This window comes from Pipistrellus hanaki (genome assembly GCF_964339955.1).
Source record: "Pipistrellus hanaki genome assembly, chromosome: 5".
NCBI lineage: Eukaryota > Metazoa > Chordata > Mammalia > Chiroptera > Vespertilionidae > Pipistrellus > Pipistrellus hanaki.
The window spans coordinates 69,388,165-69,407,628 of record NC_140507.1 but is presented as its reverse complement, the minus strand read 5'-3'; the positions used below and the strand labels follow the sequence as shown (position 1 = coordinate 69,407,628).

Genomic DNA, 19,464 nt, shown 5'->3' with positions numbered 1-19,464 from the left:
AATTTCGTGCATGGGGCCTCTGGTTAAAAAATAATAATACAGGGAAAAAGTCTGTGTTTGGAGTACTCACAACTATAAACCTACTTTTTCCCACCCAGTATAAAGGGATCAGTCATGTCCACCATGTCAGGCTTCCTTCTGCCATTGTACATACCCCCCTCCAAAGTGCATACACACACACACACACACACACACACACACACACATGCACACACACAAGAATGCACTAACTCTATCACAGAGAGGCTAGCTGGACACTGTTATTGTGAAGAGGAAAATTCGACCTGGATTCAGGAGGCTTTGCTACTACCTGTTTCCCCGAAAATATGACAGTGTCTTATATTAATTTTTTCCCCCAAAGTTGCGCTAGGTCTTATTTTCGGAGGATGTCTTATTTTCGGGGAAACACGGTAGCTGGCTCTGTGACTTTAGCCAGGTGTTAAAAGTTAAACCTCCCCCCAACTCAGCTTCCTTACCTGTAAGATTGGGAGAATAATTTATCCCTACCTATCATGCTAGTTGTAGGGATAAAATGGGATAATGGATGTGAGCCCAGGTCTCCACCCTCCCTCCAATTAACACAGATTCTCTGAGGGTGGGGCCCTGATGCTGGTCTCTAGCTCCTCAATGATCCGTTCCCTGCCCTCAGATTTTTTATTTTTTTATGCCTCATGAACTTTTTTAAAAATATTTTTTTATTGATTTCAGGGAGGAAGGGAGAGGGAGAGAGAGATAGAAACATCAATGATCAGAGAAAATCATTGATTGGCTGCCTCCTGCATGCTGTGTCTCCCCCCACCTTCCTCTCCCTCTCCCCCCATCTCCCACACACACACTGGAGATTGAGCCCAAAACCTGGGCATGTGCCCCTGACAGGAATCGAACCTGTGATCCTTCAGTCCACAGGTCGACACTCTATTCACAGAGCCAAACCAGCTAGGGCTGCCCTCAGATTTTAAACGCTGGGGAAGAGAGCTGTTGGGTAAGTAATAAAAGGTGTACTGCAGTCTTCAAAGGGAAAACGCAAAGCATGTGGAAATACATTTAACAAGACACACTCCAGCCTGGGAGCTCAGGGAGACTGCTGAGGAAGCGACGTACAAGCTGTGGCCTGGGAGACAAAGCAGAGGCATTTGTGGTGATGGTGGTGGCGTCTTGAACGTAGGGTCACCCAGCGCTCCGCCCCTAGGAGCCCATTCTGGGTGCCTTCACTCACCCAGGTTCCTTGCCCGCTTCACCTCTTGGCGCCAGCTTTGATCACAAGGGCACAGCATTTGGGGAACGAGGCTGGGGGTGCTACTGAGGCTGTTTCCAGGTCTTTGTCGGAGCCCGTGAGGCTCCACACCCCCTCAGTCGTGGGCCCCCCTTCATTCCTACCCACCATTTGCAGAATCTTGGCTTATCACTTTGAGGAGGTGGTCTGTTTGGTAGCAACGATTTCTAAGTTCACGACATAGTCTTAAGCAATATTCTTAACTTCTCTCAACCTCAGTCTTTTTGTCTCTAAAAGCCGTAACCTAATGACCAAGTTTATAGGATTGTTGTGAAGATGGCCTCGAGGCAAGACCCAGCCCTTCATGGCATTAAGAAATGAAACAAAAGAAAGCCAAACTTAGAACTTCTGCTTCTGCTGTTCCTGGCTTAAAATATTCTGGGACTGTGCAGTTTAGGTACCAGATAGCCACAGGCAAACTGTCCAGTGCAGAGCTAAAGGTGAAAGGGAACAGGGAAACCCCAAGGACCAAGCCCCACCCCCACCCCCACCCCCAAAAGAAATTTCAAATTAGGAGCTGAAACTAGATGGATCAACAAATGCAGAAGCTGTATATCAGGAACCTAGAGTCTTGGTGCAGGAGGAGAACAGGCTGTGAATGGCAGAGGGGGCGGTTGGACCAAAGACCCCTTGGTCCAACCGCCCCCTTCCACCACAGATATGGATGCTGCCTCGGGTCTGTCACCCTGCCACAGCCATTCTGGTTGCTTTTGTTTGTTTGTTTGTTTGTTTGTTTGTTTTGGCCCTGGTCTTTTCTGATTGGTCAGTCGTCCACGGACTGCTCAGCACCCATATCTGTGGTGGAAGATTTTGAGTCTCAGCTCAGCTAGACCTCCTAGAAAAAAGGCTCATGAGGGCAGGAGGCTGGGGGTGAGGGTGGGGGGACGCACCTGATTCAGTCACCGTGTATTCGGGATGGAAGGACGCTGAGCCAGATCAAGCAACTGGCTCTGGTTTCTTTTCACTTCCCTGAAAGAAGGTTGAGCAAGGTGCATAGAGTGTAGGAAGCTGAACTGGCCCAGGTGACCTTTCCACCTTGTGGGAGATCATGGAGTCTTTTCGCTTGGCTGTGTGGGACATCCCAGGTTCTCAGCCACTCAGTTCTTACCTTTAGCCCTGTTTTCTCTGCTTACCACTGGGTCACCTGGAGCTCAAGTGGGCCAACTTGGGCCCAGGCGTGTGTGTGTGTGTGTGTGTGTGTGTGTGATTTGTCTGTGTGTTGTGTGTGTGTGAGTGTATGTTGTGTGTGTGTGTGTGTGTTGTCTGTGTGTGTGTGTGTGTGTGTGTGTGTGTGTAGGATTGGACAGGGGTTGGGGACCGTTAATAAATGGGGCATCTGGAGATGGGTGGGTGGGGAGGCTCAGGGTGGTCCCGCCTGGCATCTGACTGCACTTGGCTCCATTGCAGTGAGGTCGGCTGGTGGCGACGGAGATGCGCTGTGTGTTTCGGAAGAGGAGCTGGCTGGTGACGAGGACATGCCGTCCTTCCCGTGCACACAGGAGGGTAAGGGCCCTGGGGGCTGCCCTCTGACCTCTTCTCTGTGCTGAGAGCCCCTCCCGGCTCCCCTCCCCAGGCTGGGCACTCACCTCTCTCCATGGCTCCCAAACCCTGGCTGTCCTCCTCCCCTCGCTTCCTCAGCGGTGAAAAGGCAGAGTAGCGTGGAGTTTGACACAAGTGCCATCTGTCTCCAGGGCTCCCGGTGAGACCTGTCGGGGACCCCTGCCATTTCCCCAGGGCCTGCCTTTCGGGTGGCACGGAGCCGTCCCTGTCATTGTATCCCCTGCCAGCCACGTAGCCCGTCCTCCGAACCACAGCACCCAGCGTGGCATTTGGCTCTGCGTTGTCACCTGGAGCTCTTCTTGGTGGGTTCCGGTGTAGATGGGAGCAGCTCCTCCCAGCATGGGCTGTATGTAAGCTGTAATCACCCCGGGGTGCCTGAGGCCAGGCCTCGGAAATGCTGGAGCCTTTTGGCCGGGAGTGTGAACGAGGCACCAGGAGGTTTAAACTGTTCCTGGTATTTCGAACGTGCAGCTGAAACAGAACGAACCCTAGAGATTTCTCGGCGAGAGCGTCACTGCCTTCTCCCTGGCCACCTGCCAGGGCGGGCAGGAATGCCCGGTTCTCTCCTTCCTCTGTGCCAGGGACCACCCCGCAGACCAGGACACTTCATTTGGTTTCCGTGAGAATTGCTGGTTGCTCTTGATGTTTCGTTTGGAGACCGGTGCTCTACCTTCTGGTTTGCCTGGGACGGAGAGGGGTGCCCAGGGCGTGTGACTTTTTTTCAGTCTTGGCAAACCACCCTGGTGCGCCCCTTATGGAGGAGTTCCCCTGACATGAGGCTTTCAGTGCTGAAAGCAGGCAAGTCCTAGGCCCGTGGTCGGCAAACTGCGGCTCTTTGGCCCCTTGAGCACGGCTCTTCCACAAAATACCACGGCCTGGGCAAGTCTATTTTGAAGAAGTGGCATTAGAAGAAGTTTAAGTTTCAAAAGTTTGACTCTCAAAAGAAATTTCAATCGTTGTACTGTTGATATTTGGCTCTATTGACTAATGAGTATGCCGACCACTGTCTAGGGCTAGACTCTAGGCCAACCAGGATGGGTTGGCCACGCAGCGGTGAAATGTGTGTTGGCTGCCCAGCAAGGCTAACATATTGGGAAGACGTGTTTGCCCACAGCCAGGCTGCATGGTGACGCCACAGAGGGACAGGGTGGGTGTGCTGTGAAGACCCTGGCTCTGGCCTCTTCAATACCTATAAGCTCTAGGGCCTTGAGGGGAGGCAGTGAGATGGTAGAGAAGGAGGATCTGGAACGTGAAAGGAAATGAGAGGAGACAGGCCAGGGCAGGAGCACGGAGCGGGCCTCTCAGCGGCAGCCTCAGTCACTGGCCTCCTTCTGTCCCCGACAGGCCGGCTGGGACCCCGCTGCAGCCGCTGCCAGAAGAACCTGTCTTTGCACACGTCTGTGCGGATTCTTTACCTCTTCCTGGCCCTGCTCTTGGTGGCCGTGGTCGTGCTGGCCTCTCTGGGTGAGTGCACACTCCCAGCAGCTCCGCCCCCACCCCCCCAACCCCCTCCTCTCTGCCCTCCCAGGCTGCAGGGGATTTCTGATCAGGGGTCCGGTACCCAAACTCTGCTACACGGGCCAGCAGACCTGTGCGGCTGGGCTCAGAGCCAGGGGGTCTCAGTGCCTGGTTCAAACGGCAAAGACTGGCTCCTGCGTTCTGGTGAGCGATGGGCTGTGTGATCTGGAGCCAGGCCCTTCCCCTCTGGGCACCTCCGTTTTCCGATAGATAAAAGGAGAGGCGAGGACCAGATCAGTGATTCCCAGTTTTAGCTCCATGTTAGAATCACTAGGAGCTTTAAAAAAATATATTGATGCCTGGGCCCCACCCCAATAATGTAATTAATTCATATATTTAAGTTTTCCAGATGATCCTGCTGTACATTCGTAGTTAAGGTCATGGGTCAGGTGATTTCCAAGCCCCTTCTGTGGTCTTTGTGACTGTTTCTCAAAGTGAGATGGGATGCCTCCCTGCCTCAAAGTCCCCGCAGTATTGGCTGGAGTGCAGCTTCCTGGGTCTCCCCCAGACTGACTGCCTCAGAGTCCCGGAGGTGGGGCCCAGGGGCCCGGAGCTCGGTGGGTCCCTGGCTCACTGTAGTTTCTGTGAGTGGTAGCCCACCCAGGGGATGGCATACAGCTAGACTCAGGTAACCTCTGCCTTCTGGATGATAACAGTTTATGGTAAACTGATGAAAACAAATGTGATGGCTTCTCGCCGCAATGGCATTCAGATTTTTAAAATCCAGACTTCTTTACTAAGGGAAAGAGTTTGTTTGCCCTAATGGACTAGACATTAGACACGGTTGGGACTAGGATGAGACCAGCGGGGCGGAGGGTGCCTCACTCTAGGTGCCAGGCCCTGCACTCATCCGAACCTTAACAGGGGGGTGTCTGGTTAAGACCCTGGTTAGAGAGATAGTAAGTCCTCACTTAACGACATCAAAAGGTTCTTGGAACCGTGGCTTTAAGCAAAATGACATATATGGAAACCAGTTTTGCCATAGATAATTGATATAACAAGAGTTAAGTTCCTACATTATATTTCTGGTCACAAAAATATCACCAAACTTCTAAACAAAGACCCAGAACACTTCTACTATTAAGCATTCAAGTAAATGTGAGCGATACATACATTTAAGAAAGATGAATAAGAACAAGTAAGATCCTTTCCAACCCCGTGATTCCATTCCAGGGCTGGGGGCGGCCAGAGCCTATCCCGGCAGCTCAGGGTGCACAGAGGTAACCTCCCGAGCATCCCTTCCATCCCAGATTCATCGCTCACACACACAGTCACTCAGAGGTCAGGGAGCCTCTCAGTTACTAATTAAATCTCAACAGCTCTGACCTACACAATGTTAATCAAAGCCCATGGGTCCCAAAGCATTTGGAATCGTAGCATTTTGGAGTGGAAACACCTTAGAAGTCATTGAACTCCAGGCTTTCTTTCTACAGATGATCCAACTGAGCTCCAGAAAGATCAATCAACTTGCCCAAAGTCACCCAACACATTTGAGGCAAATCTGGGACTAGAAACATATATCTATATCATCTATATATTTATACATATGTGTAATTATGTATGTTACACATTTTAATATATACATACATTTAAGACATACATCTATACAGCCAGATATACATACACATAAATATATACACTTAAAGGAGAGATATAAACAGCTACATGTCTACAGGTAGAAATAGTTACATAGATGTGTATTTTTAAGGGATGCGTGACAAACTCTGGTCATAGGAAGCATTTTCCTCACCAGCCTTCTATAGGAGGCCCCATAAAGAAGGGCTGATAGAGATGCCTTTCTCGGAGGCAGCACCCTGCCCCAGTTTCTCACTTGTATTTGCCCTACAGTTTTCAGGAAAGTAGACTCTCTCTCGGAAGACATCTCCCTGGCCCAGGCCACTTATGACAAGAAGCTTGTGTCTATGCAGGAAAACCTCCAGGGCCTCGGTAAGTGTCCAGTGTCCAGATGTGCTGACTAGGATAGAAAAGTAATGGTAACTGGGGTAGGGTGATAGACCCCTCCCCCATCCCCTCACCACACTGCCGCCATGTGCCTCTGTGTTTTGGTGCCTGGAGCAGGGCGGCCTTCACAAACTGAGGCCTGAGGGAGAAGGGAGCAGCCATGGCTCCCTGCTCCCTGTCCAGCTGGAGAGCCACCCATTGCAGAGGGCTGGAGGTTCTGCCAAAGACAATTCATTTCCATAAGATCCTCATGTATCTGAAGATATTTCTAAGACCTTCTAATTCTAAAGCCTTTTGGTAAGTCAGCCCTTTCCTCATCACTGCTTTAAAGTGTGCATGATTCATGCTACTCTTTTGTTTTGTTTTGTTAATCCTCACTCGAGGATATTTTTCCATTGATTTTTTTAATTTTTTTATTTTTTTATGGAGACTGGAAGAGAGAGCGAAAGTCAGAGAGAAACATCGATGTGAGAGAAACACATTGATTGGTTGCCTCCTGCACAAGCCCTGACCAGGCTGGGGAGGAGCCTGCAACCAAGGTACATGCCCTTGGCAAACCTGGGATCCTTTGGTCCGCAGGCTGATACTCTATCCACTGGACCAAACCAGGTAGAGCTCTTGATGCTCTTGATTTCCTGCTTTAACAAGGGACCTTCTCACACTGACAATGAGCCGGAAGGAGCCATCATGGAAGGGGTTAGAAGTGGTCTGTGTCATGAAAAGAGAAAGTCCTGTTTGCCACTGTCTTGATCGATGAGTGTTTTGTCAAGCCACTTCTCTGTGCCTCATTTCTCATCAGTTATAGGAGAAAAATTTTTGCACCGTCTCCTCAAGTATAATATATTGTGAGAGGAATAAATGAGATAATATATCTAAAAATATTAGGAGAAAATTTAAAATAAAATGTCAATGGGAGGTTCTCAAAAAGCTAGAAAGATATATTTTCAAGAATTTGGTGGCAAGATGGAGATTTAGGTCTAAATCCTACATTTCAGGTCATAGTAAAGAGGGTTGATACAAATAAGATCTCATAGAACCCTGACGGATTTGGCTCAGTGGATAGAGTGTCCACCTGTGGCCTGAAGGGTCCCAGATTGGATTCTGGTCAAGGGCATGTACTTTGGTTGCGGGCACATCCCCAGCAGGAGGTGTACAGGAGGCAGCTGATTGATGTTTCTCTCTCATCGATGTTTCTAACTCTCTATCCCTCTCCCTTCCTCTCTGTAAAAAATCAATAAAATATATTTTTTAAAAATCTCATAGAGATGTCAAGGCTCTTCCAAAACGGGTTTCACAGCAGGACTTAGGAAAGGAAGAGGCACCGGAAAGCCACTTGCCGATTCATTATGCCCTGAAATATTTTATTTAAAGAAGTAACCTTTGTCCCATGGTCCTTCAGCAACTGAAACGTTCTCTCTTTCTCCTGAAGATCTGAAGGCCCCGAACAACTGCTCTTTCTGCCACGAGGCCGGGCAGTTAGGGCAGGAGATCAGAAAACTGCAGGAGGAGCTGGAGGGGATTCAGAAGATGCTTCTGGCTCAGGAGGTCCAGCTGGACCAGGCCTCTCAGACCCATGAGCTGCTCTCCACCACCAGCAGTCAGATCTCCCAGGAGACAGGCAACTGTTCCTTCTCCACCCACCAGGTCAACCAGTCTCTGGGGCTCTTCCTGACTCAGGTGCGAGGCTGGCAGGCCACCACTGCCGGCCTGGACCTCTCCCTCAAGGACCTGGCCCAGGAGTGCTATGACGTCCGGGCTGCGGTGAACCAGATCAACTTCACCGTGGGGCAGACCTCGGAATGGATCCACGGGATCCGCCGGAAGACGGACGAGGAAACCCTGACCCTCCAGAAGATCGTCACCGACTGGCAGAACTACACCCGGCTCTTCAGCAGCCTGCGCACCACCTCGACCAAGACCGGGGAAGCGGTCAAGAACATCCAGGCCACCCTGGGGGCCTCCTCGCAGCGCATCAGCCAGAATTCCGAGAGCATGCATGACCTGGTGATGCAGGTGATGGGCTTGCAGCTGCAGCTGGACAACATCTCGTCCTTCCTGGACGACCATGAAGAGAACATGCACGACCTGCAGTACCACACGCGCTATGCTCAGAACCGCACGGTCGAGCGGTTCGAGACGCTGGAAGGACGCATGGCCTCTCACGAGATCGAGATTGGCACCATCTTTACCAACATCAACGCCACCGACAGCCACGTGCACAGCATGCTCAAGTACCTGGACGACGTGCGGCTGTCCTGCACGCTGGGCTTCCACACCCATGCCGAGGAGCTCTACTACCTGAACAAGTCCGTCTCCCTCATGCTGGGCACCACTGACCTGCTCCGAGAGCGCTTCGGCCTGCTCAGCGCCCGCCTGGACTTCAACGTCCGCAACCTGTCCATGATCGTGGAGGAGATGAAGGCCGTGGACACGCAGCACGGAGAGATCCTTCGCAACGTCACCATCGTGCGAGGTGAGAGTGAGGTCTGGGCCGGGCTGCCTCAAAGCTCTCAGGGGGCCTCGGTCGTCCTGCTAGACTCAGGAGCACCTGGTTTCAGGCAAAAATCCTAGTGGGCTAATACAATCCTGTAGCAAATGCCGAGGGCAACTGGCAGTTTTAGTGCACTTGCAGCCCCTTTTTAAAGGTGTCGTGGCTCCTAACTTTGCCTGTTATACATTTAGATAGGTCTGTTTAATTGCACCACAAAGAGAAATAGGAAGACCTCGTCTTTTGGAAACCATCACTTCTTATTTTCTGCCTTCCCACCCTCTCACCAGTGCTCTCCACCATCTGCCCCTCAGACGCCCACTATTCTGATGCTGTCTTCTCCTATCTCCCCTGCATTCGTCAAAGTTTTCCAGAGAAAATAATAAATAGGAGAGGGTGGGGGGGAAAGAGAAAGAAAGAGAAAGAGATTATAAGAAATTGGCTTATATAATTATGGAGGGTGGCAAGTCCAAAATCTATACAGCTGATGTCTCCGTTCATATCCAAAGACTGGAAGTGGCTGCAGAACCAGGAAGAGATGATGTGTCAGTTTCAAGACTTCAGGTCAGGCAGGAGAATTCTCCCACTTGGGGGAGGGTCCGCCTTTTGTCACAGAGGACACAAATCTTCACATGTTTTGCCCATTCAGAGAGAACTATTCAATGCCTCTTCCCCAAGTTTCATTTCAACCAATTTTCTGATTGTGTTCCTTCCAAGACCCTAACCATCCAGCCAAATCACTGGCCACAGCCTGTGACCTGGTATATGGTAAGTCCTCACTTCCTGTTATTGATAAGTTCTTGGAAACTCTGACTTGAGCAAAACGACATGTAACAAAACCAATTTCACCATAGGGTAACTGATACAAGCAAGAGTTAAATTCCCACAGCATAGATCTGATCAAAAAACATTACCAAACTTCTAAATAAAGACCCATACACTTCTAATGGTAAATGTTGAAATGAATGTGGGCTCTATCTACATGTGAGAAAGATGAGTAAGAACAAGTGAGAAAGAAAGTGATTTTCCAACCTGCTTATTCCAGTTCAGGATGACAGGTGGCCAGAGCCTCTCCTAGAAGTTCAGGGAGAAAGATAGGACCCCACTCGGACGGGACAGCCTTCCACAGCAGGGCTACCCACGCATCCACACTCACGCAGACTGGGACAGTGTAGAAACGCCTACCACCTAGTGTGCACATGTTTGGGGTGTGGGAGGAAACCGGAGTCCCCAGAGAAAATCCATGCAAACCTGGCCAGAATGTGCAAACTCCACCCAGACAGTGGCCCTGGCCCGAACTGACTTTTTTCTTCTCGTCAACGTGATGACGAAATGGCATTGAATGAAATGACGTGATTCGAGGGCCTGTCTGACAGTTTCTCTTTCCAAGCAAACAGAGCATGGCCAGCAGTCCTGCCCACTGGGAGGCTTCCCTTCGCCGTGACCTTCAGAGATGTCGCAGAGCAGGGCTGCGGTGCTACAGCGGTCCGCTGGGATGCCTGCATACTGTGCAGACCAGGACCTAGGAGTGTTTTTCTCTGTCTGCGGATTGTAGGGCACTCCCCATGACGCCCCAGAGAGAAGGCAGTGTCACAGGAGTGGGGACCATGGGCATTGGGGCCACTTCTTCATACAACTTCACCTGTGTACCTTGTCCAATGGAGTGCAGCTCTACCTGCCCAACTTCATGGCCTGGTGCGTCAGATAACAACCAGTCCCCGATGGGCAGATCGGATCGCACGGTAACTTGATGGCCCATGGCTAAGCATTCAGTCTCTACTCAGGCCCCGTAGCAGGCCAAGAACTATTTCTGAAAAGGAGATTCGTTATCTGCAGAGGGTGGCAGGGCTTTACCCAAATCCTAAGGGCCTGCGCTGCAACTGAGGTGTAAGGACCTGCCAGCGGCTCCAAAGAGCATCCCTGTCTGCTCCTGCCACTCCAAGCACCATTGGGCTGCTGGGTCCGATGGCCTGAGTGGCGAGCGGCTTGCATGGCAGTCTGCATCTGTTGCAGAACCTTCTCTTGTTCTGGGTCCCACTCAAAACGAGCAGCATTTTGGGCCGCTCAGTACACAGGATGGAGTAACGCAACCAAATGAGGACTCTGTTGCCTCTGAAACCAGTAGGGGTGGTGCCTCCTCTTTGATTGCAGGAGAGTCCAGATGCAACCATTATCTTTCATCCCAGTCATGGGACCCCTAGAAATTCCAACAACGTGGAAGGACCTCGCATTGGTCACATTTGTTTCCCGCCCGCTGACACACAGATGTCTTACACATGGAGCTGAAACAAAGTGTGAGCTCCTATTGACTTGCTCGCTAGGTGCAGTCAGCGTAATGTCATCAGTGTAATGGGCTGGGCGGTATCTTGTGGAAGAAAGGACCCAGAGTCAAGTCCCTGCCCATCCACATGTGCCTCAAAATTTCGCAAGACCCAGACCCGGCTGCCCCCTCCCCCCCATATTGGGCTAGATCCAGACCTGGCTAGTCCCACCCTTGTTAAGCCCCACTGGGTGGGGGGCGCAGCCTCAGGTCCCCTCACCTGGCGCAGGGGCTGGGGGTGTGGCCTGAGGTCCCCCAGCCTGGACTGGGGCAGAGGGCATGCCTTGAGGTTCCCCATCAAGACCCGCTGGGTGGGGAACGCAGCCTGAGATCCCTTGTCAAGTCCCACTGGGCAGGGGGCATGGCCTGAGGTCCCTGGGCCTGGCACCAGGGTGAGGGCGGTGGCTTCAGGTCCCCTGTCAAGCCCCATGGGGATGGGGGTGGGTGCAGCATCATGTCCCTGCCGATTGCTCATTAAGGCTCATTTCACGAACTCAGCCTCCACTGTGGGTGCAGCTATCTTTGTGGTGGAGTGACAGTCAATTTGCATATTCCCTCTTTATTAGATAGGATACTGGATTGGGGCCCCCCTACTGACCACATTCAAACATGATTATCTCCAAAGACCCTAGTTCCAAGTAAGGTCATATTCCTAGGTACTCAGGGCTAGTACTTCAGCGTATGAATTGTGAGGTGACACAAGTCAACCTTTAACAAATACCATTGTTTTTTTATGCTAGTTCTTCACAGCAATACTGCCAACAATTCCCCCCCCCCCGGAAAATGCTTCCAAAAACTCCCAATCAGGATTCTTTTGATGTTGTTGAGGTTAATCCACACCTGAGGATAGTTTTCCTATTTATTTATTTATTTATTTATTTACTTATTTATTTATTTATTTAAAAAATATTTTATTGATTTTTTTACAGAGAGGAAAGGAGAGGGATAAAGAGTTAGAAACATCAATGAAAGAGAAACATCAATCAGCTGCCTCCTGCATATCCCCAACTGGGGATGTACCCGCAACCAAGTTACATGCCCTTGGCCTCAATCGAACACAGGACCCTTCAGTCCACAAGCCAACGTTCTATCTACTGAGCCAAACCAGTCAGTCTTCCCACTGATTTTTAAAGAGAGTGGAAGGGAGGGAGAGAGACATCTTATGTCAGAGAGATACATTGGCTGGTTGCCTCCCGCACCTGCCCCAACCAGGACCAGGGATTGAGGTACATGCCCTTGACTGGAATCAAACTCAGGACCCTTCAGTCCTCTGGCCGATGCTCTAACCACTGGGAAGTCTGGCTAGGGCATAATCAGGATTCTTTTTCACAGGAATTTGTATGGCTACAACCAGGTTTCCTGGACCATTCCCCAGAAAGTGTGTGCCTTTGTGGGAAGACTGTTCAACCTAAAAATCTAGCAGCTCTTTGCTCTAGAACAGTGTTTTCCAAACTTTTGACATATGTGTACCCCATCTATAGTTTTCGTAATGCTGAGTACTTCTCATACTCATGAGAATGTAGAATTAGGCGCAGCTAAGCACGGTGCAGTGCATATCCCCACCAAACTCCGGTGCAACGCGTACCCCCACCAAACTCTTCCCATACCCCTGGGGGTACGCGTACCACACTTTGGGAAACACTGTTCTAGAGAATAGAATATGCAACCAGGGAGATCTGGTAGTCCCAGAGCATAGAGTTGGCATGTGGGCCCATCACCCAGGGAGCCCTAGGAGGGAGGCCCCCACCATCCCAGACAGCTCTGTTCTCGCTCAGAGCTCAGACGTAGGACTGACCTCTCTGGTTCTCTGGTTCTCTTTATCCATTTAGTCTCGAGCCTGTGTTGCCTTCATTTTGTATTATAGCATGGAGCATTTCTACTGCTACTAGGGACTTTTTCTTTCATCTGGATTGGTGATTTGGGGGCTCCTGGGAGAGTAGGTTTTGCTTGTCCTTGTCATATTTTTGCAACAAAGCCAGTTATTGAGCATTTCCTTGGTAACTGAAATCTTCCCACAGTATTCCTCTAACTTACGTGATCACAATGTTCGATCGATGCATTAGTAGACAGTTCTTTGGGTTCATCTTCCAGCAATTTGCATCTGTTGCCTTCGACCTAAGAACACCTGAGAGATGCAGCTTTTCCCATGGCAAAGCCCGTGCACACACTTGGTTGCATTTCAGCCTCACGGCAACTGTGTACAGTGGACAAGGTGTTGGTGCCTTTATTTTACAGAAAGGCGGCCTGAGACTGGGGAAGGCTAAGGAATGAGCTGCAAAGAGGGGCAGAGCCATACCCAGCCACTCAGAGTGTTAATGCCAGAGCTGGGCCTCAAACCCACATCCCCAAGATCCAGGTCATTGTGCCCTCAGTGGCACCAGGCCAGTCCACCAAGAGGCGCCTCTCTGTCTCTGTGGCCTTCTACCCTTGTAGGCTTGCTTATTGCTTTGGCCGAGAGATGAACTTTGGGCCCCTCCTGCCCATGCACCGCCCCGCCCCCCCCCGCCCCCCCCCCCCCCCCAGAGAGTAGGTACTTCTGCTCACCCTCCCACCCCTTCCCTCTTCCCAGTGCGGACCACCTACTGGTCCCAGACATGCAGTCAGTTGTGGCTCTGCCCTAATGGGCCAGGATGGCCTAATTACAGCCTCTGGCTTCCTGAGTAATTATGGGTCTCCCTGGGGTCCAGAGTCTCTGTCCCCGCTCCCAGCTCAGCTCCCTCTGCTGCCTTTCCTGCCTCCTTTGCCTGAAATGTCCCCCACTGCTCAGAGCAGCACTCAGTCCTCTGTCCTTGGCCCTTGAGCTCTGTGATGTCAGGATCCTACCCCCAGCTGTGTCAGGGGCACCCCATCCTGGAGAGCGCCCTGGGCCGCCTCCGTCCACATGCCCCCCCCCCCCCCATGCTCACCACTAACCTACAGTTGTTGACTTCCTCCCTGGCCAGCCCTGTTCTCTGACCGCATGATTCATGGCTGACCCGGGAGGGACAGGCGGAGGCTTGGCTCACCTGAGGGAGACAGTCCTCTGGTTACCGCACCCCCCTCTGTGGGAACCCTCCTACTCCTCCGGGCAGCACCCGGGCAGGAGGCCTGGCAGTGGGAGGATGGTGGGGTGGGGAGGACGGTGGGGTGGGGAGGAAGGGGAGGGAAAGGGCCAGGAGCCCCAGCCACCATGTGATGAGAAACACAGTCACTGGGATGGGGAGGAAGGTCTATGGGTTTCGGAGCTTCTCAGGCCTGGGTTTGAATCCTGTCTCTGCCCCTTACTAGTCAGGGCCAGGGAGGAGAGAATAGGACGCCCACCGGGGATGGTGACAAGGGAAGGGATAGGGGAAGGTGAGGGGAGAGAGTGCAGGGGCTCCAGCTGGACCTGGGGGCTTTTCCTAAGTCGAGGCCAGAGAAGGGGATCATGGACCGTTTACCCAGGGGACAAGAGTGGAAGCCTCAGACGTGGCTGTAAGAAGAGAGTGAAGCCCCAGGGAGCTGGGGACAAGCCCTGGGAGCGGTTCCTAGTGCAGCCCGCGCTTGAGCCCAGAGGAGCAGGCCAGGGAGCGGGGATGCTCATGGAGCCACGGGGGCCCTGGGTGAGGCTCTGTTTTATAGACGAGGACGGGAGCTCAAATGGGCAGGGACTTGGCCAGTGTCCCTCCATGGCCTCTGACTCTTGTCCACCCACTTGGCCTCAAGGGTTGTGCCTCCTCCAAATGGCTCTGCCTTCCCAGCCTCAGCTGGCCCAGCAGCCAAGAACAGAGTTGGGGTGAAGACGGGGTTGTGTCTTTGCCAGTTCCCAGCCCTTCCTGCCAGGCTCGGGGAGGCAGTCGGCTGCTCAGGCATCTCCCTGTGCCCGTGTTGTTCTGTGCTGTTCTGGCCGCCTTATTGGGGGCGGAAGGAGGGGGGGTGGCGGGGGTGCTTGCTGTGGACCAGAGGGCAGATCCTGTCTGGAGCTGCTCCCAGGCCAGGGCAAGGCCACCCCTACCCCCAGCCAGGCTGGTGGGGTCCCAGCTTGTGCTTGTGCTGCTGGCAGGCCACGTGAGCCGAGCCCACGCTGTGCGGGGGAGGTGGTTGGCAGGCGGTGGCAGGGAACGGCTGGAAGATTTTATTGGCCCTGGGGGGTCTGACTCTGTCTGGGTTCCAGTTCCCAGTTTCGATGGCAATAGAGGACAGTATTCACGGACACTCTGTCCCACTTAGACCCACTCCGGGACGGAGACCAGAGGGAACAGCAGGGGTGGAGAGCCAGGGGAGGGTGGGGTGGCAGCAGGTGGCAGCAGCCAGCGAAGGAGCCCTGACCTACCCCGGACCACAGCCCCCGGGGAGGGGGGGGCTCCCAGCGCCCTGCATCCAGGATCCCTTCTCTCTGAGAGGCCACCTGGGTCCGGGTCCCACTCAGGGACCTCTGGGGACATCACTGCGCCTCCCGGGGCGTTAGTTGCCTCCCCTGTGAAATGACGGAATTGGGCTGGCTCCTACCCAGCTCAAAAGCTCGAGGGTTCTCCTTGCCAGGCGGATGATGTCACAGCAGAGTTCTCAGACAGAGCCGGCTGTGGATACCAGACTCCATCTCCCAGGCCAGCCTGGCTTCTGCTCCCACCACTTCCAGGCCGCGGCGGCTGCAGAAAGCCAGGCCTTCGCTGGGTCCTGGCCCCGGGGGCCTCACGCTGTCCTCCATGACTGCCCGCCGTCCTCAGGAGGCCTGATGGTGCTCGTTCCTCTGTGCTCCGAGCCCTCCAACGTGCCTTGGGCAGAGTGATGGCTCCTCGCTGCTTTGTGTCCTCAGGGTCCGCACAGCTCTGAGAGGTGGTGATTTGCAGGTCCGGGCAGCCAGAGTTTGTCCAGGTCATCTGAACTCTGGTCTGAGCACTAGACCGGGCTCTTTGAGGAAGGAGCCATGTCTTCCTCTGGGCAGCTCCCCCGGGCCCTAGGCCGGAGCTGGGTGGGAGCAGGTGTCCACAGCCATTCGGTGACTCGTCCTCCTCAAATGTACCCTGAGCTCTCCCCGCTGTGTGTCGGGCTCTGGGCCCATGACCCTCATTATCTTCCGGGGGCTCCACAGTCTAGCAGGGCCCACCGGGTCGTCTGCCAGGGCTGCTTTCTCTTTCTGCATGCCAACTCAGCGATTCAGAGAGCGGTAGCCCCACGGGCTCAGGGAAGAGGCTGGTGGGGTCAGGGAAGGCTTCCTGGAGGAGCTGCCCTTTTCCTGGGCGGTTGCTGCGCCCACTCCCACCAGGAGGCGTCTGCCTCTCGGGCCTCGTTTTCTCGGCCTTCTCCTCCGTGATGTCTGACTCCCTTCCCGGTCCCAGATGCCACACGGGTCACGAGCAAAGCCTGGAGCGGGGGCTGGGGAGTGGGATGTCGGGGTGGGAGGCTGCGTACAGCAAACGAAGACCACGGGGAGGTGGGAAGGCCAGGCCAGCTGGGGCAGGAGAGACAGGCATGGACAGACTCGGCCTGTTCCCCGAGCCGTCCCGCTGTCCATCCCCGGTGTGAGTGCACATGTAGGACTACGGACGAGGCCTGAAGTTAGAACAAGGAGTGCCCACTGTGCACCAGGCCTCAGGCCTCTCAGTCTCCGTGAGTGTTCGAATCCCTGCTTCACAGATGGTGACGTCAACTCAGGGAAGCCGAGGCACCGGCCTGAACTCCCGAAGTCTGCAGCCGGCAGGCCTGGGCTTTGCATGTGTCGAACCCGCGGGCGTCACGGGGCCCAGGGCGTGGCACCTCCGTCATGAGAACGCCTCGAGAGACCTGCCCCTCATGGACTGACCTCTCCCCTCTTCTCTCCAACCCTAGGTGCCCCCGGCCCTCCAGGACCAAGAGGACTCAAGGGCGACGTGGGCGTGAAAGGGCCCGTTGGTGGCAGAGGACCCAAAGGAGACTCTGGCAGCTTGGGGCCCCCGGGCCCCCAGGGCCCTGAGGGGCAGCCCGGGGAAATCGGACCCGTGGGAGAAAGGGGGCCGGTGGGCCTGCGGGGTTTCCCAGGCCTCAAAGGCTCCAAGGGCAGCTTTGGAACTGGAGGCCCAAGAGGACAGCCAGGCCCCAAAGGGGATGTGGGGCCCCCGGGGCCAGAGGGGCCCCCAGGACCTCCAGGGCCCGCGGGGCCTCAGGGAAAACCGGGGATTGCTGGGAAGACAGGGTCACCGGGCCAGCGGGGGCCTGTGGGACCGAAGGGGGAACCAGGGATCCAGGGTCCCCCTGGCCTTCCTGGGCCCCCAGGCCCACCAGGCAGCCAGGTTCGCTACTGAGGAGGGTCCGCGCGGTCCCCGACACTGCCTCACAGAATGCGGGGACGGGGGCTCAGGGCAGAGTGAGTCCCCGGAAAGCCTCACATACAAATTGTGCTCCTTTGATCCCAAAGGGGGTTGCCCCCAGGCCAGCCCCAGCGACTTTGGGCTCCCAATAGTGACTGTAACCTGGAAAGTAGCCCCTCATACACACACACACACACACACACACACACACACACGTGTACACATGCATTTCCCTGCTGGCCAGGGGGGCCAACTGGGTTTCCTTGGCTGGACAGGAGGAGAGGGCAGAAGGCGACCTCCCTCTCCTGTGACTGAGCCAGCCAGGGAGGTGGCTACCTCGGGAGGAAGGTCTTGAATCTGCTTCCGAATTGGCGACCAACTCCAGTCTTTCCAGCACTGTCACACCGTCCCAGCCAGTACTCTCCCGGGCTCCCAGCGGCTGCAGAGACCCGGGGAAACCTTTACAGGGGACTGTGGTTCAAACTGGAAGGACAGGGTGGATTTGGCAACGGCAGACCCTCCCTGTAACCATGGGAGCAGACCCTGGGGCCCGCCTGTCTCGCCCAGGACAGAGGACCCCACCGTGGCTGTCATTCTCGGGCCCTGCCCACGCTGCCCCAGGAGCTCAGCAGTTTCCACGTGTCGGAAAACCCCTCGATTCCTCCCGGCCTCCTCCTGTCAGGAGCATTCCAGAAGAAATCTAAACAGCGGTTTCACCTGTGCAGGGACGCTCTGTGCGTGGAACATTCCGCTGAAGTGGCACCCAGCACGTGGAAGATGGAGGAGGGGTCACTGGGCTGCCTAGAGAGCTGGCCCTTGCTGTCCATTGCTGGGGTAGGCAGTCTGGTGGCTGGGGGACGACTGACCCCCCCCCCCTCAATAACAGGGCCGCTCTCCCACACCCAGCTCTCCTGCCCACTGACCTCACCCTCCGTGACCCAGAATGGCCTCTGTTTGAGCAGCACAGCTGAACGAGGAGGGACAGGTCTGAACACCCACAAGAGGCCCATTTGGACGCCACCCCTCGCCCACCTGCAGCTTTCTGAGCGCCCCGGCAGGAAGGAGCGCGGGGAGCTCCCGGCAGGGAGTGGGCCCACGGGCTCCTCTCGCTGTGCAGCGGCCTGGCCTTGTGTTCCAGCAGAGCCTGAGCATCCAAACTGACTCCGAGACCAGCCCCTCCCCTCCCCATGGCCTTGATGCCACCCCCTCCTCGGAATAGATGTGCAACTGGTTTGCACTCCTGTCCGTCCCCACTGCCATGTAAGTCTCCTGTCTACATATGATATCATGCAACTTAGTAGTACTGACTCAGTAAAGAGTGTTTCTAAGAGGGAGGTGTCTGCTATCTTTTCTGCCCGCCAGAAGCGTGATGACTTCAGGGGCTCCGCCTCACGTGGCCCTAGAAGGGGAACCAGTGCCCGAGGGGTCCCCTAGTTAGTCATTCGCACTGTGGAGTGTGGGTCTAACCCCCTGGCCCCTCAGTCCAGAAACACTGCACTCCGCTGGGAGTTCACGGTGGTCCTGCTGGGGCCGGAGACCAGGGGTATCTGAGGGAATTACCCATGAAGAGTGGGGACCCGGTGAAACAAGGTAAGCTTTATTAATTGGGCGGCAGGGCCCTAGAGCTCTGGGGGTAAAATGAGGCTGGAAAATAAGACAGGCTTGGACCTCTGAGTGATACCTCCTGCTTTCCCCTTTTGCCTCGAAGACAAGGAGCTAAAACGGAAGGAAGAGGCCAGGCCAGAGCTGTTCCAAAGAGCTTGGCTCTCCGGGGTCCATAGGAGAGAAAGGACAGCTGGGTCCCCTGGGAATCTGTTGGGGCTGGCTGCTACCACAGAATCCCATAGACTGGGGAACCTATAAACAACACATTTATTTCTCAGTTCTGCATGCGGGGAAGCCCAAGATCAAGACGCCATAATTCGGCGGTGAGAGCCCACTTCCTGGTTCACAGACAGCCACCTTTCCGCTGTGTCCTCACCCTGTGTCTTCACACAGCGAGAGGGTCGAGGGAGGTCAGGAAGACACTAATCCCGTTCAAAGGTGCTTCACCCTGGTCACATCCCTAAGGCATCACCCCCTCACATTGGGGGTCAGG

At 54.3% G+C, this 19,464-nt stretch overlaps 1 protein-coding gene across 2 annotated transcripts in view; it reads left to right on the top strand.

Moving 5' to 3' along the window:
• Positions 1-18,696, top strand: part of SCARA3 (scavenger receptor class A member 3) — a 31,523-nt gene extending 12,827 nt beyond the window's left edge. For both annotated transcript variants that reach the window (XM_084886397.1, XM_084886396.1), the window contains exons 2-6: positions 2,681-2,776; positions 4,178-4,297; positions 6,200-6,298; positions 7,743-8,786; positions 16,909-18,696. In XM_084886397.1, coding sequence (XP_084742523.1) covers positions 2,681-2,776; positions 4,178-4,297; positions 6,200-6,298; positions 7,743-8,786; positions 16,909-17,360 — 1,811 coding nt within the window. In that variant the 3' untranslated portion in view covers positions 17,361-18,696. The remainder of the gene's footprint in view (positions 1-2,680; positions 2,777-4,177; positions 4,298-6,199; positions 6,299-7,742; positions 8,787-16,908) is intronic.
• Positions 18,697-19,464: the final 768 nt, after the last annotated feature.